This window comes from Schistocerca piceifrons, chromosome 1 (assembly GCF_021461385.2).
Source record: "Schistocerca piceifrons isolate TAMUIC-IGC-003096 chromosome 1, iqSchPice1.1, whole genome shotgun sequence".
Taxonomy (NCBI): Eukaryota; Metazoa; Arthropoda; class Insecta; order Orthoptera; family Acrididae; genus Schistocerca; species Schistocerca piceifrons.
Window position 1 is genome coordinate 454,294,564 of NC_060138.1, and position 23,229 is coordinate 454,317,792.

The 23,229-nt window shown below is 42.2% G+C and overlaps 1 protein-coding gene across 1 annotated transcript in view; it reads left to right on the forward strand.

The window, feature by feature from the left end:
- LOC124792370 (ubiquitin conjugation factor E4 A) overlaps positions 1 to 23,229 on the forward strand; it is a 124,046-nt gene that overhangs the window by 39,561 nt on the left and 61,256 nt on the right. The window contains exons 5-6 of the mRNA XM_047257935.1: positions 6,479 to 6,628; positions 6,860 to 6,943. Coding sequence (XP_047113891.1) covers positions 6,479 to 6,628; positions 6,860 to 6,943 — 234 coding nt within the window. The remainder of the gene's footprint in view (positions 1 to 6,478; positions 6,629 to 6,859; positions 6,944 to 23,229) is intronic.

Consider the following 23,229-nt stretch of genomic DNA (forward strand, 5'->3'; position numbering starts at 1 on the left):
GTACAGCTGCCCATGCAGCTTCAACACGATACCACAGTTCGTCAAGAGTAGTGACTGGTGTATTGTGACGAGCCAGTTGCTTGGCCACCATTGACCAGACGTTTTCAATTGGTGAGAGATCTGGAGAATGTGCTAGCCAGGACAGCAATTGAACATTTTCTGTATCCAGAAAGGCCCGTACAGGACCTGGAACATGCGATCAGGCATTATCCTGCTGAAATGTAGGGTTTCACAGGGATCGAATGAAGGGTAGAGCCATGGGTCATAACACATCTGAAATGTAACGTCCACTGTTCAAAGTGCCCTCAATGCGAACAAGAGGTGACCAAGACGTGTAACCAATGGCACCCCATACCATCACGCCATTGATACGCCAGTATGGTGATGACGAATACATGCTTCCAATGTACATTCACTGCGATGTCACCAAACACGGATGTGACCATCATGATGTTGTAAACAGAACGTGGATTCATCCGAAAAAATGACATTTTGCCATTCGTGTACCCAGGTTTGTCATTGAGTACATCATCGCAGGCACTCCTGTCTGTGATGCAACGTCAAGGGTAACCGCAGCCATGGTCTCCAAGCTGATAGTCCATGCTGCTGCAAACATCGTCAAACTGTTTGTGCAGATGGTTGTTGTCTTGCAAACATCCCCATCTGTTGACTCAGGGATCGAGACGTGGCTGCACGATCCATTACAGCCATGCAGATAAGATGCATGTCATCTCGACTGCTAGTGTTACGAGGCTGTTGGGACCCAGCATGGCATTCCGTATTACCCTTCTGAACCCACCGATTCCATATTCTGCTAACAGTCATTGGATCTCGACCAACGCGAGCAGCAGTGTCACGATACGATAAACCACAATCGCGATAGGCTACAATCTGACCTTTATCAAAGTCGGGAACGTGATGGTACGCATTTCTCCTCCTTACACGAGGCATCAAAACAATGTTTCACCAGGCAACGCTGGTCAACTGCTGTTTGTGTATGAGAAATCAGATGGAAATGTTCTTCATGTCAGCATGTTGTAGGTGTCGCCACCGGTGCCAACCTTGTGTGAATGCTCTGAAAAGCTAATCATTTGCATATCGCAGCATCTTCTTCCTGTCGGTTAAATTTCACATCTGTAACACGTCATCTATGTGGTTTAGCAATTTTAATGGCCAGTAGTGTACTTTTGGAAATAACTGCTCAAAGTTAAGTTTAATTACTGCACAGAGTTTGGTTGCTGGTGTGTGTGTGTGTGTGTGTGTGTGTGTGTAATATAATTGGATAGATAAAAAAAACCTATTCAACAAGTGGCAGCAGGAGAGAACCCATTTAAGAGACGGAAATATGCTAGCTTCCAGAGCGAGTGGCTTCTTCCAGCAGAATGGTTGAGGGTAAAGGAAGAGGGATGAAGAAAAGGACTGGCAAGGTTTAGGAAATTGGGAGAGTTATGGAAAAGCTGCCCCCAACGCTGGGTCAGGGGAGACTTACTGAACAGGATGAGAAGAAAAGTTTGATTGTTGTTGGCTGCACCAGACGAGATTTGGAAACCTGATGGTGGAGACAGGATAGTAAGCAAGACAGGGATCACTGAAAAAACATTGTGCAAGGGTCTCTAAGTGCATTATACTTGTAGACAAGAGAAAGGGGAGGGGGGGGGGGGGGGGGAAGGACAGAAAATAAAAGATATAGTGAAGAAAAGGAATAGTTACTGAAAAGAAATGCCGAGACCACGAAAGTTAATGGAAATTTAGGCCACGTGGGTGAAGAGCACCAAGCACACATTGAAATGCCAGTTCTCTCCTGCAGAGTTCTGAGAAACAGGTGCTGGGGGGTGGGGGCAGAATCCAGATATCACATGTGGTGAAACAGGCATTGAGGTCACGACTGTCATGTTGTAGCTTACTCTGCTACAGGACATTGTGTGTCGCCAGCATACAACCTGTGCCCGTGCCAATTCATCATAATTTATAAGTTTGTGGTAGTCATGGCAATATAGAAAGCGAAACGGTGTTTATATAACACTGGTACATGACATGACGTTTCACAGGTGGCTCTCCCTTTGGTAGTATATGTTTTGCCATTTGCAGGACTGGTATAGGTGATGTTGTTGTTGGTGGGTGCACATGGAAAGTCTTACAGTGGGGACAGTCACAGGGATAGGAACCATAGGGTAGGGATATGGGTGCAAAAGGAGTGTAGTATCTGACCAGGAGATTTGTGGTGGGGAGACAAAAGCTATTCTAGGTGTGGTGGGCAAAGTATAAGACAGAATGGACCTAATTACAGCGCATGATTTTAGTAAGTCACAACATTGTTGAAGAAGCTGATTACTAAATTCAAGAGTAACTAGAGGTTACGCCTAAGTTGTTTTTTGGAGGGATGAGCAGTATTAGGTTTGGATGTGATAGCTGAGGAAGTCTCCTCTTGAACTGGTGAAGTAATGTATCTGAACAGATATGTTTGCCTCAAATGCAAAAGTTGCACGGGAAGGAACATTTGTCATGGAAAGGATGACAAGTATCGAAATGGATGCACTGTACTTTGTTTGTAGGTTTTATGTGAAAAGAAGTGTGTATCTGACCCTCAATGAGGATGAGGTGAACATTAAGGAAGTGGCATGAGATGTGAAATTTAATTGGGAGAATGTATTTGGAGATTCCAACAGTTTTAACTGGCCAGCCTCACAACGAGTCCATATGGCAAAAATGTCATCAGTGTATTGAAACCGAACTAGGGGCTGGAGGCTTTTGGATCCCAGTAGATCTTTTTTCAAGTGACCCATGAAAAAGTTGGCACAAGAAGGAGCTATTGTGGTTTCCATGGCCATACCTCTGATATGTTTGTATGTCTGCCCCTGAAAGGTAAAGTAGTTGTTGCTAAGTATAAAGTTCGTTAAGGTGTGCAGGAAGTATGTCATAGGTTCGAAATCAAGTGGACGCTGGTCGCGCTAAAGTCCAGAAGCAGACCGACCCTGTACATGGAGAGTGTTGTTATAGAGGAAGGTGGTATTAATGGTAACAAGCAAGGCTATGTTGTGGGTTTGGGATGGACACAGATTTCAGACACTCTAGGAAATTGTTGGTGTCTCTAATATAGCAGGGGAGTCCTTGTACTACAGGTTTCAAGTGTTGATCAACCAAACAGTATTAGGTTCGGTGGGTGCTTTGAAGTCAGCAAGTATGAGACGGCCAGGGTGATTTGGTTTGTGGATCTTAGGAAGAGGTAAAAGGTGAGACCGTGTGGTTTGGGTGAGGTAAGTAGTTCTGTGGATTGAGTTGTTAGTTCTTGTGAGGGATCTGTGGGTTTAAGGAGGGACTGTAGACAAGTTTGTAGCACGGGGATGGGATCTTGATGGTAGATGCTGTATGTAGAGGCATTAGGAACCTGGCATAAACCCTTGCTTACATACTACTATCAGGTAAGTACCATAGTGGTAGATTCCTTGTCTGCTGAGTGGAGTCATCAGTTTTTAGGGAACGAAGAGAATGGAATTCTGCAGAGGACAGGTTAGGCTTATGTTGTTGGGACCTGAGAAAGAGTGGTGAAGAAATGCTGGATATTAGGAATTCTTGGAAGGCGTGTAAGGTAGTGGTGGTGGTTCAAGTGGTCTTGGTCAGAATGTTCAAGACAGGACTCAATGTCAGATGTGCTGTTGGAAAAGTTTTGGGATTCTGTTTGTAAAGTGATACTTTCAGGTAATGTTAGTGTGTAGGAAAGATTAGATTAGATTAGATTAATACTAGTTCCATGGATCATGAATACGATATTTCGTAATGATGTGGAACGAGTCGAATTTTCCAATACATGACATAATTAGGTTAATTTAACAACATACTTAAGTTAATATAACTACTTTTTTTGTGTTTTTTTATTTTTATTTTTTTCTTTTTTTTTCTTTTTTTTATTTTTTTAATATTTTTTTTTCTTAATTTATATCTAAAAATTCCTCTATGGAGTAGAAGGAGTTGTCATTCAGAAATTCTTTTAATTTCTTCTTAAATACTTGTTGGTTATCTGTCAGACTTTTGATACTATTTGGTAAGTGACCAAAGACTTTAGTGCCAGTATAATTCACCCCTTTCTGTGCCAAAGTTAGATTTAATCTTGAATAGTGAAGATCGTCCTTTCTCCTAGTATTGTAGTTATGCACACTGCTATTACTTTTGAATTGGGTTTGGTTGTTAATAACAAATTTCATAAGAGAGTATATATACTGAGAAGCTACTGTGAATATCCCTAGATCCTTAAATAAATGTCTGCAGGATGATCTTGGGTGGACTCCAGCTATTATTCTGATTACACACTTTTGTGCAATAAATACTTTATTCCTCAGTGATGAATTACCACAAAATATGATGCCATATGAAAGCAGTGAGTGAAAATAGGCGTAGTAAGCTAATTTACTAAGATGTTTATCACCAAAATTTGCAATGACCCTTATTGCATAAGTAGCTGAACTCAAACGTTTCAGCAGATCATCAATGTGTTTCTTCCAATTTAATCTCTCATCAATGGACATACCTAAAAATTTGGAATATTCTACCTTAGCTATATGCTTCTGATTAAGGTCTATATTTATTAATGGCGTCATACCATTCACTGTACGGAACTGTATGTACTGTGTCTTATCAAAATTCAGTGAGAGTCCGTTTACAAGGAACCACTTAGTAATTTTCTGAAAGACAGTATTGACAATTTCATCAGTTAATTCTTGTTTCTCAGGTGTGATTACTATACTTGTATCATCAGCAAAGAGAACTAACTTTGCCTCTTCATGAATATAGAATGGCAAGTCATTAATATATAATAAGAACAACAAAGGACCCAAGACTGACCCTTGTGGAACCCCATTCTTGATAGTTCCCCAGTTTGAGGAATGTGCTGATCTTTGCATGTTACGAGAACTACTTATTTCAACTTTCTGCACTCTTCCAGTTAGGTACGAATTAAACCATTTGTGCACTGTCCCACTCATGCCACAATACTTGAGCTTGTCTAGCAGAATTTCATGATTTACACAATCAAAAGCCTTTGAGAGATCACAAAAAATCCCAATGGGAGGTGTTCGGTTATTCAGATCATTCAAAATTTGACTGGTGAAAGCATATATGGCATTTTCTGTTGGAAAACCTTTCTGGAAACCAAACTGACATTTTGTTAGTATTTCATTTTTACAGATATGTGAAGCTACTCTTGAATACATTACTTTCTCAAAAATTTTGGATAAAGCTGTTAGAAGGGAGATTGGACAGTAATTGTTGACATCAGATCTATCCCCCTTTTTATGCAAAGGTATAACAATAGCATATTTCAGTCTATCAGAGAAAATGCCCTGTTCCAGAGAGCTATTACACAGGTGGCTGAGAATCTTACTTATCTGTTGAGAACAAGCTTTTAGTATTTTGCTGGAAATGCCATCAATTCCATGTGAGTTTTTGCTTTTAAGCAAGTTTATTATTTTCCTAATTTCAGAGGGAGAAGTGGGTGAGATTTCAATTGTATCAAATTGCATAGGTATGGCCTCTTCCATTAACAGCCTAGCATCTTCTAATGAACACCTGGATCCTACTATATCCACAACATTTAGAAAATGATTATTAAAAATATTTTCAACTTCTGACTTTTTGTTCGTAAAGTTTTCATTCAATTTGATGGTAATACTGTCTTCCTCTGCTCTTGGTTGACCTGTTTCTCTTTTAATAATATTCCAAATTGTTTTAATTTTATTATGAGAGTTGCTGATTTCAGACATGATACACATACTCCTGGATTTTTTTAATAACTTTTCTTAATATAACACAGTAGTTTTTATAATTTTTGATAGTTTCTGGGTCACTACTCTTTCTTGCTTTCAGATACATTTCCCTTTTCCGGTTACAAGATATTTTTATACCCTTAGTAAGCCATGGTTTGTTACAAGGTTTCTTACGAGTATATTTAACTATTTTCTTGGGGAAGCAGTTTTCAAATGCATTTACAAAAATGTCATGAAATAAATTGTATTTTAAATTGGCATCAGGTTCACGGTACACCTCATCCCAGTCTAACTGCTGTAGGCTTTCCCTGAAATTTGCAATTGTTAAATCGTTGACTGAATGTACTGCTTTGGAGGACTGTTTAGTATTGCTGAATGGAGCTATGTCATATATTGTAACCAGCTGTGCACCATGATCAGAAAGACCATTCTCAACAGGCTGAGCATTTATCTGGTTAAACTTATCTTGGTCTATAAAGAAGTTATCTATCAGTGAGCTGCTATCCTTTACCACCCGAGTAGGAAAATCGATAACGGGTGTCAAATTGAAAGTCATTTGCTTAATAATTGTGAAGTAGAAAGGAGCCATGGAGTTCATTTATTATAATGTCCACAGTGGTATATAGAGAAAAGTGATATTCCTTGATATATGAATATTGTAAGAACATAGTTGTCTTTTCTGATGCTTCCATTGTGTGATGATGAATTTTTATAATTAACAGGCAGCTGGCTGCTGAGGCTGAGAGCAATATGGAAGCTGTATCTCCACCCATCTTTCTGCGTTTCATTAATCTTCTAATGAATGATGCTGTATTCCTCTTGGATGAAGCACTTAGCAACATGGCTCAGTTGAGGCAGATGCAAGCAGCAAGGCAAGACAGTTCAATGGTTTTTTGTTATTTTGCTTTGTTTGTGAGAGAGTTATTTCAGATGTATTGTGGATGATGTGCCTGTATGGATTCATATATTCCTCATAAGTTAATGAAAGAAATTAAAAGTGTTTAAACCTATTATCAAATAACAGATATCTGATTTACAAACCAGTTTTGTTTGTGTTATCTACAGTAAATATAAAAAATATATATATTTTTTAAATTTCACAGAGATTCTGGAGAATGGAGACAACTTCCAACTCACGAACAAGAACAGAATGAAGCACTGTTTCAAAATACTGGCATGATTGCACGGTAAGTGTATTAGGCTAGTACTCATTGCACTGCAACACAACTGTAGCTTACCTTCCTCTGTTATTTATGATGAACAATAAAAGGAGCTTCATGCTCTTTTAATCTATGTGACCTGTGGATGAGATACTACTTTAAGCTTACAAAAACATGGTAAATTTCCAGGAGCACACATACCTTGAAACTATGATATGGATGACACTTGAAAGATTTAAAATTGTTTAGTTGATAAGAGTTGTCTTTAATCATATTATCAGCCCACATTTTGCATAGGTATAATTGGTTTTATTATAGTTTTGAAGGGCTGCTGATTGGACTCATAAATTATAGTAGCTTTGTATGCCGATTGGCACAGCCGAATGGCAACAAACCAATAATTTACCATTATTTTCTGGCAATTGTTTTTCACTAACATAGCTTTGATCTGGGCACTTTTTCCCCCACTTTGCTCCTCAGTTCTATGGTTTAGAATTGGAGGATCTGTCTTTAACATAATTTTACTGTTATCTTCTAACCCATGAAATCAAACACTGCCATGTTACATTAGCAGCTGCAGTACTGTGGTTGAAAACTTTGTTCATTAGTTGTGCTGCAGCAGAGCTTTCATGTGAAAATGAGAGTTTGCTCTATCTGAGAGAAATGGTTTCAGATTTGATTATGTAAAAGATTTATTTGTTCACTAGCAAGTACCTCAGATTTGTTGCAGTGCCACTCGAAGAAAGTGTTTATGTTTAAATTCTATTTATTGAAGTGCGTCTGGATACAAAATATTTTTTATTTTACCATTTAGTGTGTGCATTAATAAATTGGAAGGTTTTCCAACACATAAGCAGACCATTTACAGGTGTCTATGCGAGAAACCAAATTTAGCTCTCACACTTGTAGTGATTGTCCATGTACTTTGTTCACGGTCATTCGAAATGCAAATTGCCCAGAAAACTGCAAACATTTGAATTCAAATGGCATATCTGTCAGAATCATTGGGATGTGTGGCAGAACTAAATCTTCTCTTGTAAATTTTCCATTTCAGATTTTAGCTTCAATGATATCTTTCAAGTCCTTTTCACTGAAAGCCTGGTAGGCCTACATCACAAAGGTATAGTGGATGTATGTTTTGAAGAAGAATAATGGACTTGTCCATTTTCAGTATTAAAACGTGTGGCAGCATGCCTGACAAATCAAGTGAATTCAAGAATCCTGTTGAATAATTGACAACTTTATCTTGATTCATTACAGTATTGGTAGATTGAAATGTTGTTACTTGACCTAGTGTTTTGTTTTGAATACTGAATTTATGACATTGTCATCATTATTTTTGGCTGACAATACAGCACATGCTCTGAGCACTGATTATTTCTGTAATTCTGTGTGACATTTGGGAAAACTTTGTTAATCACTTTGTGTTTGTTGTGATTTTACAGAAGTTTGCTGGCAATGTGATGCATTGTGTGGATTCATCAGTTGCCAATTTCCCCATTCCCAGTATCCAGCAATTGTTTTGTGAAACATTCAGCAGATACGTCATGTTGTAGTTGTACAGACATATTGGTCTTCAGAGTCAGTTTCTGCATGTCACCACACCCTTATTGTTGCCTTCCAGTACCTCATTGACTCTCTTTCTGCACTCTTGGAGCCATCCACACTGGAGAAGGTGGTTATTTAGGCAATTGACAAGTGGTCACATTATCGTTACTGGACATTGCATAATTATTACTTCTATGTCAGAGAAGTCGCCATGTAATACATACTCAGTGCTACCTGAGTGAAACTGGGCTAAGTCACTAGTAGTTAATAATTAAAACAGCAACATTCCAGAGACAAAGTTAGATTAATGAAAAGCTGTTCCTGGCATGAAGAAAAAAAGATGCTTGGAGAAAGTGTTCAACAGAAGCAGTTGAATATGGAGGAATAGTAATAAAGGAACAACTTCCAAGTATTATTTGCAGAAGGTCTGCAAAGGAATAGGCAATGACCTTGCCACAGTGGATACACTGGTTCCTGTGAGATCACCGAAGTTAAGCGCTGTCGGTCATGGTAGGCACTTGGATGGGTGACCATCCAGGCCACCATGCACTGTTGCCATTTTTCGGGGTGCACTCAGCTTCGTGATGCCAATTGGTGAGCTACTCGACCAAATAGTAGTGGCTTCGGTCAAGAATACCATGGTAACGACCAGGAGAGCTGTGTGCTGACCCCACACCCCTCCTATCCGCATCCTCGACTGAGGATGACATGGCGGTCAGATGGTCCTAGTAGGCCACTCGTGGCCACAAGACGGAGTGCTTGTGCTGCATAGGAATACTATTCTGCAAATCAGGAATGCCATAATTAATGTAGTTCACAAGTCAGAAGATGGACAAGACAGGCCTCCTGTCTGTTATGTATAAAATGTTCTCTGCTATTAACAGCTGCACAACAGCATGTATGTTTTAATCCAGGAAAGAAATGAGCTAATGTTTGGACTGGATATAGCACAATTGGTTATTTGCAAGCTATCAGTGAAATTAGAGAGTGTGGCTTACAGCTTTGCCTATTTTGAGAAGGCCTGTGATTTAGTTTCAGTTTCAGAAGAATGCTGAAGATTAGATGGGTAGGTCACATAACTAATGAGGAGGTATTGAATGGGACTGGGGAGAAGAGAAGTTTGTGGCACAACTTGACTAGAAGAAGGGGTCGGTTGGTAGGACATGTTCTGAGGCATCAAGGGATCACCAATTTAGTATTCGAGGGCAGCGTGGAGAGTAAAAATCGTAGAGGGAGACCAAGAGATGAATACACTTAGCAGATTCAGAAGGATGTAGGTTGCAGTAGCTACTGGGAGATGAAGAAGCTTGCACAGGATAGAGTAGCGTGGAGAGCTGCATCAAACTAGTCTCAGGACTGAAGACCACAACAACAAACATGTTCCGTACTACTTGCACTTGAAAGAAAGCTATTGATTAAACCTATTGTAGTACATTGAACAGTATCTACAGTGGACCCAAAACATTATGACGCAAAATTGAATGTTGCCTGTCACGAAGCGGGCTCGTGAATTGGTAACAAATGTATGTGAGCGGAGTAGAGATGAGGCAAAAAATTGGGAAGAGCTCTGGTGTAAACGACTTTGACTGTTGATTGGAGACATCTGTTAAGTTCATAAGTGACTGTTGAATGTGGTATAACTGGTAGAGTTTGTCGAATATCACCAGACAATAAAATGAAAGAATAATTGAAGAGCTGTTTGTTTTTTCTCAAATCTTTTGAGTGTATGATGGAGCCCTTCTGTTGCTATTTTCTGTGCCATAGTACATTCGTCTCCCAATTGGGTTTGGATGGGAATATTTTAATCAATCAAATGCAGAAATAATCCTTAGAATTTGATCTTTCATTACCAATATTCACTTTTCTACATAATCATCAGACAATTGGATACATTTCTGCCAACTATGAACAAGTTTTCTGAAGCCGTCATGGAAGAAGTCGACCCACTGTTTCCGCAGCCACAGTTCTCTCGATGTCTTCATCAGAAGGATAATGATGTCGCATGGTTGAATGGAGAAAGACGTCACCTTAATTCTCGTAACACGAGAGGAGTTCCTGACAAATTTCAAGTCTGTGCGCTTTCATTTCAGGACTCGGCATTGGGGTACCCATCGTGCTCAGATCTTCCAGTAGCCAAGCAAAGTAATAACGTGACTGACATGTTCTTGTGAAATGCCGATTGTGCTTGCAGTTTCTCTCCGACTAATACGACGATCGTCCTGAATCATCTGACAACATTTTGCTTTTGAAACTCGGTGGTTGCTGTCACAGGACATCCAACTCTTTCTTTGTCATGCAGGTCAGATGTTCCCGCCTCAACATTTTTAAACTTACTCGCCCAACAACGCACAGTACTCACATCAACACAATCACTATAAACTGCTTTCATTCTCTGATGAATCTTCTTTGGGGTGACTCCTCCTGCTGTCAAGAATTCAATTACTGCATGTTACTTAGATCGCATTGACCGACCGTCTGTGCAGGGTTCCATGCTTTACACTATAACAACACAACTGTTCAGTGCTAAGGCTTCCTGCCAACTGGAGCTGTAGAGGAGATGATACGGAACAAGCCAGTACTTGCCTCGTACCAATGCTGCCAACTGTTGAAGAGGTACCAGTCAACTCTCGCACATGTTGGTGTCTCGTGATTTGTGCATCCATTTGCAATTTCAGTGCTGAATGCACTTTGGCCACCTTCCAAAAGAAACGACACAATTCCAGTTGATGTGATTGTCACTGCAAATATTTTTTCTTGATTTTATGGTTGTCAGAATAAGTGAAATGAGAGAAGATTTCCCTGTACCTTTGGGCACATTAAGGAAATACTGTCTGCCTATTTGGCTTATAAGTGTATGTATAGTTCTTTTAATCACTATCTGTTGTACTGGAACCAATCTTGGAGGATTCATTTGAACAACTGTACATAATTCATTGACATCAAAGTGTGTTTCTCATTGCAAGGCATGATTGAAGATGCTTGCTGTTCGATTCATTTATTCAAGGTGAACATTAGACAAAAACAGAGTAAGTCATTTACCATAAAAAATGGGCTTCTGCAAGGATCCATTCTAGCACCCTTCAACCTGTATACCAGTGACATGCCAAACACAGCTAGCAAAATGTTTTGCTCTGCTGATGACCTTGCCATAGCCATAGAAACTAGCACACTCAAGGAAGGAGAAAATATATTGTCTGCAGACTTAGAAAATCTCAACACATATAACAAAGCACGGATACTCTGACCAAATGCAGTCTGCACATTCCACTTAAACAACATAATCACAGCCCAACAGCTCATAGTGAATTTCTGCCACCAGAGGATTAGACACAATTTCCAGGCTAAATACCTCAGTGTCACACTCGATTGGTCTTTAACATAAAAAAACCCACCTGGAAAACACTAGCCAAAAGCTTAAGAATCAAAGTAACATAACAGTGTAACTGGCTGGCACAACCTGGGGTGTTGAAGCTTCCGCTCTATGGACTGCAGCACTGACACTAGTATATCCAGTAGCTGAATACTGTGTCCCAGTATAGCAACACGCTGCTCGTACAAGGAAACTAGACATCCATCTGAATGAATCAATAAGAATTATCATTGGTACACTAAAATCCACACCGATCCTAGGATGCACACCATCAGTAACATTCCACCACCTGAACTGCAACGCAAAGAAGCAACCGATTGAGACTGGAGGAACCTGCATCATCCCGACTACCCCCAAGACTATCAAATTCATACAGTTTTAAATGACCCTCCTCCAGACCACTTGGTATCACACACTCCACTGTGATAAAATGGAAAAAGCAACAAGAAGTTTGACCTTGAAGTAGTGTGGTGCAGGGGATGGAACACTCCACCAGTAAAACATCAAGGTGTTCAAGATCCATCTCCCAGCCTACCAGTATTTGATCTGAAGAGAAGGTACTGGACACGATTGGATAGGATAAGAACTGCTCGCACCAGGTTAATGCTCTGATGCACAAGTGGGGACCCTGGGACTCTCCAGCGTGTGATTGGATGGCCCAGAACAAATTGTTCAGCATATTATCAGAGACGGAGAAAGTACCCAGGACTATTCAGTGATTTTATTACTGCTGCTCCCTCTGTTATCAACTGGCTTCATTCAGCAGGTGTTCAACTCTAATTGTATCTATTTTAATAAACAGTCCGAATTTTAATATTATTCAATTAGTAACTTTAAGAATTTGAACATATTAGCTTTGTGCCTAAATCCTTAAATGTATAATTCTACTATGTCTGTATTTCTCAATATTTCCTGTTTTTGGCATACAATAAATAAACTCGTGTAGGCTTGTATTTTTCCCAAAGAACTTTTGGATTGGATGGGAAGCACATTGTTGATATGATTCCAGTTAATGTGCGTGAGTGGAGTGTCCAAGTGTGCATTGTTTCCAAGAAAGTTTAATCTTGGTAAGCTTCACGATAAATGGCACATCCTTCACCTTTTACTGTTCTCAGTGCTTGGAAGGATGTCAGTCCATACACAACAATGAACAGTAATCACAAGTAAAAGCATTCTGCATTGTTTTGGTGAGTAGTGTAAGGGCAGCCTAATGCGTTCAATTGAATGAAAACTGGGATGTCTTGCAACTATTTTACCAGTTTGCAGTGATGAAACTTGTTTGTTGATGCTTTCCATGTTAGTGCTTGGTGCTTCAGAGTAAAGTCTTAGCAAATATATCTACATCTACATCTACATTTATACTCCGCAAGCCACCCAACGGTGTGTGGCGGAGGGCACTTTACGTGCCACAGTCATTACCTCCCTTTCCTGTTCCAGTCGCGTATGGTTCGCGGGAAGAACGACTGTCTGAAAGCCTCCGTGCGCGCTCTAATCTCTCTAATTTTACATTCGTGGTCTCCTCGGGAGGTATAAGTAGGGGGAAGCAATATGTTCGATACCTCATCCAGAAACGCACCCCCTCGAAACCTGGCGAGCAAGCTACACCGTGATGCAGAGCGCCTCTCTTGCAGAGTCTGCCACTTGAGTTTATTAAACATCTCCGTAACACTATCACGGTTACCAAATAACCCTGTGACGAAACGCGCCGCTCTTCTTTGGATCTTCTCTATCTCCTCCGTCAGACCGATCTGGTACGGATCCCACACTGATGAGCAATACTCAAGTATAGGTCGAACGAGTGTTTTGTAAGAGAAAACTGTGGTTAATACTGTTGGTACTGGTGACAACACTCTTGCGTGTGCATTTTCCCTTGTGAAGTACACATGCTGTCCATTTTCAGAGTGTACTGCCAAATGAAGAACATCATTGGATGTCTTTCATGGAAACAAAGTGATAAAATGCATCATATTGCTTCATGTTCAGTTGATGGTGATCAGTTTTGTTAGTGGAGGCTGTTGTATTTCTCACACCAAAGTACTGGATCAATTCCATCAAAACACAGTGCTCGGCATTGATATGTGCTTAGTATGTTTTTGTGAGTAACGGTGAATAAGGACAGTCCAATGATTCAGCATCATTGTTTTGTACTTTAAAAGTGGTGGTTTGGTGCCATCTCCAGTTGATTATCGATGATAGTCAGTATCCATCACTGCCAGTGATAATCTCAGTAAGTAAGTCTCTTTGGTATTGTTTCATGCATTTCCCATCAGAAATGCATAGTGAATTGTCGTCCCTGATCAAGTCATGTACACCATGAACCGTGTTATCCTTGATGACTTCAAATAAGCCTGGATCACTGTCAGAATCTGGTTTTTCTACTGAGATGATTTGATCAGTTTGAAATGGTATAACTTTTTTTGATCAACCAAATAAAAATGTGTGCATGTGTCAGTCCTCTCTTTTGCCTTTCAGAGGAGTACATCCAACATTGTGCCTTTCCAAAAACATGGAGCTTGATAACAAAGTCCATTAACACTCAAGCAGGCGTGCTTATGTAGAAAGTGCACCAAACACAAATCAAATTGTTTTGCACCATTCCATAGTTGTTTCACAATTGCGAGCCCATACCTGTTTCTTCAGTATTGCTTCAACTAACATAGTGATAAATTATGTTGTGATATTGCAAATGAGCAGCAGTAATATATCTTGATAATTTCTCGGGTATTCATCCAGGTAGCATCGTCCAAAAGGTGCGATATTTCAGTAAGCCGACTTCTTGCCATCTTCAGGCATTCTTGGAGTCGCCTGAAGAAGGCCTGAAGATGGCAAGAAGACGACTTGCTGAGATATCGCACCTTTTGGATGACGCTACCTGGCTGAATACCCGAGAAATTATCAAGATTTCTGTACGCCGGGAAAACCTCAGATCACACAGCATTAATATAAAATAAACAGCGAGATAGTTCAGAAGAAATTACGATCAAGAAAATGACCCACATTATGAGGTAGCAGCACAATCCCACAATGAAGCATTTGTCTACGAGGCAATGAGTAATCAGATAAGCTGTTAGCAGGGATCTGATGCAGCTGTGCTGTTGAATGCTTCGAGTGGGTCATTGCTGTGGGCAACACCCGTCCGTCCATCTTATAATAAAAGTTTATTTCATTGTTTTTTAATTAAACTAAAATTACAGTATGATTTTGCTCTTACATGTTTATTTTGGTAACATAAAGACAGCTATTCTTACACGTGTGTGCAAAGTACGCCATGCGCCTCCTCATGTTATGAAAATTAGTGCACCCACTCGAGAATTAAAGATTTAAATTTTTGTGTGAACACACATGGAAGGAAATGTCATGACAGTCCAGTTAACAAAAGTTACACTCCTGGAAATGGAAAAAAGAACACATTGACACCGGTGTGTCAGACCCACCATACTTGCTCCGGACACTGCGAGAGGGCTGTACAAGCAATGATCACACGCACGGCACAGCGGACACACCAGGAACCGCGGTGTTGGCCGTCGAATGGCGCTAGCTGCGCAGCGTTTGTGCACCGCCGCCGTCAGTGTCAGCCAGTTTGCCGTGGCATACGGAGCTCCATCGCAGTCTTTAACACTGGTAGCATGCCGCGACAGCGTGGACGTGAACCGTATGTGCAGTTGACGGACTTTGAGCGAGGGCGTATAGTGGGCATGCGGGAGGCCGGGTGGACGTACCGCCGAATTGCTCAACACGTGGGGCGTGAGGTCTCCACAGTACATCGATGTTGTCGCCAGTGGTCGGCGGAAGGTGCATGTGCCTGTCGACCTGGGACCGGACCGCAGCGACGCACGGATGCACGCCAAGACCGTAGGATCCTACGCAGTGCCGTAGGGGACCGCACCGCCACTTCCCAGCAAATTAGGGACACTGTTGCTCCTGGGGTATCGGCGAGGACCATTCGCAACCGTCTCCATGAAGCTGGGCTACGGTCCCGCACACCCTTAGGCCGTCTTCCGCTCACGCCCCAACATCGTGCAGCCCGCCTCCAGTGGTGTCGCGACAGGCGTGAATGGAGGGACGAATGGAGACGTGTCGTCTTCAGCGATGAGATTCGCTTCTGCCTTGGTGCCAATGATGGTCGTATGCGTGTTTGGCGCCGTGCAGGTGAGCGCCACAATCAGGACTGCATACGACCGAGGCACACAGGGCCAACACCCGGCATCATGGTGTGGGGAGCGATCTCCTACACTGGCCGTACACCACTGGTGATCGTCGAGGGGACACTGAATAGTGCACGATACATCCAAACCGTCATCGAACCTATCGTTCTACCATTCCTAGACCGGCAAGGGAACTTGCTGTTCCAACAGGACAGTGCACGTCCGCATGTATCCCGTGCCACCCAACGTGCTCTAGAAGGTGTAAGTCAACTACCCTGGCCAGCAAGATCTCCGGATCTGTCCCCCATTGAGCATGTTTGGGACTGGATGAAGCGTCGTCTCACGCGGTCTGCACGTCCAGCACGAACGCTGGTCCAACTGAGGCGCCAGGTGGAAATGGTATGGCAAGCCGTTCCACAGGACTACATCCAGCATCTCTACGATCGTCTCCATGGGAGAATAGCAGCCTGCATTGCTGCGAAAGGTGGATATACACTGTACTAGTGCCGACATTGTGCATGCTCTGTTGCCTGTGTCTATGTGCCTGTGGTTCTGTCAGTGTGATCATGTGATGTATCTGACCCCAGGAATGTGTCAATAAAGTTTCCCCTTCCTGGGACAATGAATTCACGGTGTTCTTATTTCAATTTCCAGGAGTGTATTTTATTTCATCCCAAGTAGGATTATATGTGAACGTAATTAAAAAAAAATATGGCTGGCCATATGCATAAACATTTGTCACTGCATCTTGTGCATATCATAAAAGCGCCATGTTGTCAATGTTAATGTGATTGGTAATATGATATTTTTCCTAAATAATTGGGATTCACTTTGCAATCGTTAACAACTGCATCACTTAAATGTACGTACTCTTCAGAATGCAAATTGCTGTGATTTAATCGAATGTAGAGAAGTAGTTTGGTTTTGATTTTTGCATACATATCGACAATATGTCAATGGCACAGTTGTCGACATTTCAAGATATGATTTTCAGTGTTTTCATGAATCATCAATTAGCATAAAGTAATTCATGGCACTGACTTTTTTATTCGTTTTCTCATGTTTGTGGATTCTCAGTTTTATGTTTAAGTATTACCCATATTCTCCTTGCCAAAATAAAACTGGATAGCAATCTGTTGTATGAGCGAGGAGTTTCTGAGACTTCCTGAACATCACCATTTCTGCAATGAAGAAATGTATCACATGAGTTAAATTCTTCACCAACTATAAAGATTGCCACTTCATCAATTGTTGGTACATTGTAGACCTGCTGTCTTTTGTTAAGCAGGCAGCTGTTTTGTCTGCTCTAACTACAACTGTGTTGTCATCAGTTGGCAATTGTTCAAGGGTGGTTATGAACAATTGAATTAATTGATTGTGTTGACTGAAATAAGTTTGAAATGTAGTGGCAGTTTCTCATGTAGTGCCCATATTGAATTGACAGTGTCAATTGTTCGTCAGTGTTTCCCATGTAATAAATTTGAAGAAATTTGTAATCTGTGTTTAAAAGTGGCAGTTGTCATCATGCAGAAGATAAATTTGCCCTTGCACTTTGAATATAGTCATGTAATTCTCAAGCACAATATTTGTTGCATCAAACGTGAATTGTACTTGTGTATAGTTGCCAAAAAATGAGAATATTATGAAAAGAATAGATTGCTACTCACCGAACAGAGGAGACGTTGAGTCACAAACAGACACAACAAAAAGACTACTATATTAAATGAAACAACAAGTTTACTGTTACCAGTCACGGTTTATTTATCTCCACGACACGTTTCAAAGGTTTAAACCTCCATCATCAGGTGGATTTACATTTGTTAGTATGACATTTGTGTGTGTGTTGTGTTATGATATTTAGGAAGAACATGTGGCACTGTCTCCAGTGGTCACAGTTTCCTTTCACTGTTGTGACACATCACATGTAAATCCACCTGATGATGGAGGTTTAAACCTTTGAAACATTTTGTGGAGATAAATAAACAGTGACTGTTAATAGTAAATGTGTTGTTTCATTTAATGTCGGTAACAGTCATGGTAAAGCCTAACCTAAAATATTCGCATTTAAAGACTGCAATACATTTGAGCTTTCGGCCTAAGGCCGGTATTACACTATCAAATTTCTTTGTCCAATATCTTTGTCAAAGTTATTTGATGGTGTAATAGGCGACTTTGTCAAATGTCGTCCAATATTTGATCAAATCTAGGGCCTCGCTGTAGATTTGATCAAAGAAGTCACTTGTCTTCTGTTCACTGCAGTGTGACATGTTACCACGTGGAGCGCTAGCATCGCTGCAGCATTCTGTCATCTGTAGTGTGCTGAGGAGCTTTACAATTTTTTTTTTTTTTCTTTTTTTTTCACTTTTCATTCCCTTCTCAGATGGAGAAGGGCGGGCTGTTATAGAGCGTGCAGGGCTCTTTTCAGCCATGGGGTTAATGTTATGCTGGTTTGGCTCTTTTTATTTTGTTTTGTGCAATGGTGCAAGGAAGGGGGGGGGGGGGATTTCTCCCAATTGGGAATTTATTTGCAGGAGTTTATAGGGGACAGTTCCGGTATTTACCTTAGCGGCCAAGGAAAACCTGCAAAACCCGGCCAGAACTGCTTGTGTCTTGCCTTCTCTTTATTTTCCGTGTTGCCAGCGTTGACGCTTGCGTTCACGGCGGGCAAGGGCGGCTTCGCGTCTTCTGTCAAGCTCCGCCTCTTGCTCCTCTCTCTGTCTTCTGAACTGCTCGTTCAGGGCTTCCTCCTTTCTTCTTCTGAGCTCCCTGCTTTGCAGGAAGCTCATCTGGTACTCGTCTCGTGGGCTGGCGTCGTCCAGGATTTCGCTGTCCACAAGTTCCGCCCGGTGGTTGACGAACTCCTTGGTTTGGACGCTTGAGTCCTGACGTGCAACCGCTTCTCCCTTGCCTTCTAACGAGGTCTGTGCGGCTCGACTAATTGTCATCTTCTTAGGCCAGGCCGTTTGTGTGGCCTGGTCGCGACTGGGCTGTGCTGCTGTTGTTGCCAGCCTGTCGTCTTGGTGCTGCGCCTCCTTCTTGTTGGTGTTGCGGCTAAGGGATTCACGTAGAGTGAGGCAGGCGGCCTCCATCTCCGCATGGAGAACCATGCGGAATCGTGTTTCCGCCTCCTGGAGGGCCGACTCGATGTCGGGACCAGCTGTCGTCGCCGTCTTCCCACTCGCTGTGTCGCGCCGCCGCCTCCCTCCTCCGCCCTTGCCACAGGCGGCGGGGGATGGCGGCCGCACGTGAGCGGTGGCCGCCGTCGAATCACCTCCGGGCGCCGCCGTTGTTCCCGCGGCATTGCCTCCTCCTCTCGCTGATTCCACTGTCCCTCCGCGGCTCGCCGCGGCTGCAGGACGTTGTCGTCGCCTTCTCCTGCGGCGTCGCTTCTTTGCCTGGGGCGCCGTCTCCTTTGTAGTGGCGTGATTTCGGCCGTTGAAGGCCTGACATCCGCGCCAGTTGGCGACGTGTTCACCGCCGCAGCGGGCGCACGTCGGTTTGACATCTTTGGTGCTGGTACAAGTGCGGGTGTCATGGTGACGTCCGCACTTGACGCACCTGGCGGCGTTGCGGCAGTGCTTTGCCACAAGTCCTTCCTCCTGGCACTTGAAGCACTGTGGCTTCGTGTCCAGGTGGGGGGGGGGGGAGTCTCCGGCTGCACGTGGAAGCCCAAGAGCTTCCGGATGTCAAGAATGCCCCCGCCATTGTCCGCTGCTGGTGTGGCGATGATAAACAGAGGCGGTTTCTTCCTATTGGTTTTGTTGTGCAACCTGACGGTTGCCTCAACAAAACCTTGGCGGCGCAGTCCTTCTTTCACCGCCCTCTCCGAGAGGATCCAAGGCAGTCCCCTCAGGAGCGCCTTGGTGACGTCTTTGCGACGGGTCTTTGGACCCATCGCACATCTTCCCGGGGCGTCCACCGTGTGAGCGGCCACAAGGGCACTCAGGGCCCGGTAGTCGTTCCAGTCAGCGGCCTGGAGCTTGATGGTGGCGTCGGAGTCGACGGACTCAACGACGACCTCCTTCTCACAGCTCTGCCCCATCTCATCGAAGAGTTCCACCCACTCGACCTCCCTGCACTTGATGTACAGGGCGGGAGCGGGGGAAACTGCTTCTTCTGTTGCTGAGTTGCCGCCTCTCGCGACATCACGTCCCACGCTGCTCATCTTAACCATACTGCGCGCTAGGGTTATGACAATTTGCTTTTTGTCGTTAAAACAGCAACACGACAATTTGCCACCCGCGCGCAGTACGATCTCCTCTCTTGCTCTCCCGCATGTGTGTGTCGTGTGCTTTACAACATGAGGCACGCTGAATGCAAAAATAGATTAAGAAGATTGGAGACCTGACCTGAGCTAACCTAACCTAACCTAACCCTCTCCTGTAGCAAGGAATCGGAGTGTTACAGTGAGCCTGTCTTCTGCAGATGTAGCACTTCTTAAGTGAATATTGTGCTTTGTGTTGTGAGGATACACTTCATTGAGTACATACAGAAATGTATGCTCATCCATTCTTAAGTAATTGATGTGCGACTTGACGTCCTCCACTATAAGCTCATGTAACAAGTTTTGTTGAATGCTTTTATCGTGTCATCGTAAAACCCACGGCTTCACCCAGGTATGTTTCCTTTTTTTTTTTTCCCTCCCGCTTCTCTTCCGCATGTGCACATAGTGCAATTGTGGTACACGCAACTGCTGCGGTTAATAACAAGTTATCATTGCCAGCCATCTTGAACTTTGACGAAAAATATGATGGCAGTGTAATACCTCTTCTAGTGCTGCATTAAAGATCTTTGTCAAATATATTTGACGGAATATTTGATCAAATCTTTGCCAAAGAAATTTGATAGTGTAATACTGGCCTAAAGGCCTTCTTTGTAAAGTGGAGAACATATGCACCTATTCAGAGCTCACACACACATGACCATTGTCTCTAAAGCTCAAATGTATAGCAATATTTTTGTTCTGCCTATCTGAAACTTAACATCTCCATACATGGTGAGTTACAACCTGTCCTTCTCATAATATTGATGTTAGTCCATCCTGAATTTTCCTTTGTTTGCTTTTACTGGGAATGTTGTGATTGGCGTGTATCACCAGATAGCAGTCTTGATAACGGTTTGGCTGGTGAATGTAATTCTGCCAGTTTCATTTTACATAGATAATTTATCCATTTTTATTGTAACCACATTAGGATGAAAACTACAAACATAATTAGCATTGCACTGTAATTCCTCCACGATCGAGCAGTGTGGTAGTGGAGGTGGGGGGATGCCAGTTGCCTCATTCTACCTTCCTCAGCACCTATAAAAAGTTTTCCAAAGATACAGATTTCAACATATTTGCCCTTTTTTGTGCTGAGGGAGAAGACTGTGGCAGTGATAAAGAGATGGAAAAAGTAATAAATACTGCAAGACAGTAGACAATGGATGTGTTGTAGAAAGAGTGAAGGAGATAGTGGCAGTGTGAGAGAAAGAGAGGACGACACTGGCAGTGGAACGTAGTTGGCAGTGACAGAACAGCACTTGGAAAAGATAAAGGAGACAATGCCAGGGGCGGAGGAATAAAGAGGTAGTGGAAGTGGCTGAGAGCCAGTGATAATTAGAGGCAGAGTGTAAGACAATGATGGTGGAAAAGATAGAGTAACAGTGAGAAGAGACAGCAGCAGCAGGAAGGAAGGAATGTGATATTAGCAGTGAGAGAGAGCAAGAGGAAGACAGTGACAGTGAGAGGAGACTGAAGGGAACTATGGCTGAGATGCAAGAGACAATTACAGACAGATGTAAAGAGATAATTACAATGAGTTGGGCTGAATGAGTCAGTGACTTACAGTGATCGACTAATGGGTGTGAGTGAGTTCCAGTTAGGGGAGATTGTGGGAGTTTCAGATAAGTTGCATGTTAAAAAAATGTGTGAATATGTTTTCACATCAAAATTTTTGTGGAAATTTTTAAAAGCACTGAGGAAGCTAGAATGCGGCAGCTGGTACCCACTTTTCATTTTATTATGGTTGACCTAATTCAGAAACCTTCACAGGTGCACCCACATCATCTCACAATAGTTTCATTGCAGTTGGATGAATAATAATTGAGTGCATATCACACACACACACACACACACACACACACACACACACACACACACACAAATAACAGATCACTGCAAGATGTTGCAAAGTCACATTGTGTTTTATTTATTTATTTATTTATTTTTTAAGGCCAATTGTGTGAAGGTCACTGACTAGAGGTCAGTGTTGATCTTAGTTCAGAAAATGTGCCTAGTTCACAAATTTACTATGTTGTGGAACACTTAACTCAGGTTAGCTGAGCAAGCATCACTGTTGATGTAAATTAACATGAGAGAAACTTGGCAACACCACTAATTCAGCTATCAATGAGATTATTGTGCTTTGACTGCAGATATTAATCATATTATTGAATGTTTTGTGTTGTAAAGATGGAAAAAAATAAGCAGATCAAACTTCTCAAATTTCTTGAAGGACCTTTTCCACGACCAAAAGACATTTTAATGGTCAGTTAGTCATAAAATAAATGTAAAGAAACAGTATAATTCTCAGCACTTAAGGCACTTGAACAAAGAACATTGCTTATGACAGTGGTCCAGAACACTAGGATAACAAGAAGTGGCGACAGTATGGTTTCAAAATGTAATATTGTCATGATTACCTTTATCGTAGACATGGAGAGTACATCATTTCGCAGCTGATAATTCGTGGTGACATGTCATTGGTCTTAGGTGGCATGGTGAACACAAACTTTAGACAACATGGTGTCATACTAGGATTTCAGAAGTTTGCTGAGTATGACATTAATATACATACTGCAGAACATTGGCCATGGTTTTCTGTGAGGACAAGTTAATACTTCATATGTTTCACACCACTGTTATTCAACACTAAAGAAACATGTATCACAGAAAGCAGCAGAGGTATACATTCGCATTGTCTGCTTAAGCAGAGTTGTTATAAAACTGATTATTGGTTTGACCACTACAGTGATTTACTGGATGTAGTCTTTTTGGGAGTTGGTATACCCTCACCTCTCTCAGACCTTTGAACATACGTACCCAGCTATTTATATTTGGAGCACGTTACAATTAGCGTTTTGCACGTTAACAAACACTGCTAGAGGCGTGAGGGGGGGCGGCGGGAGGGGGGGAGGGGGGGGGGGATAGAAGGCTTGACCTAGATTCGAACTGCTGGCCCTTAGCACTGTAGTTAAGCATGCAACAG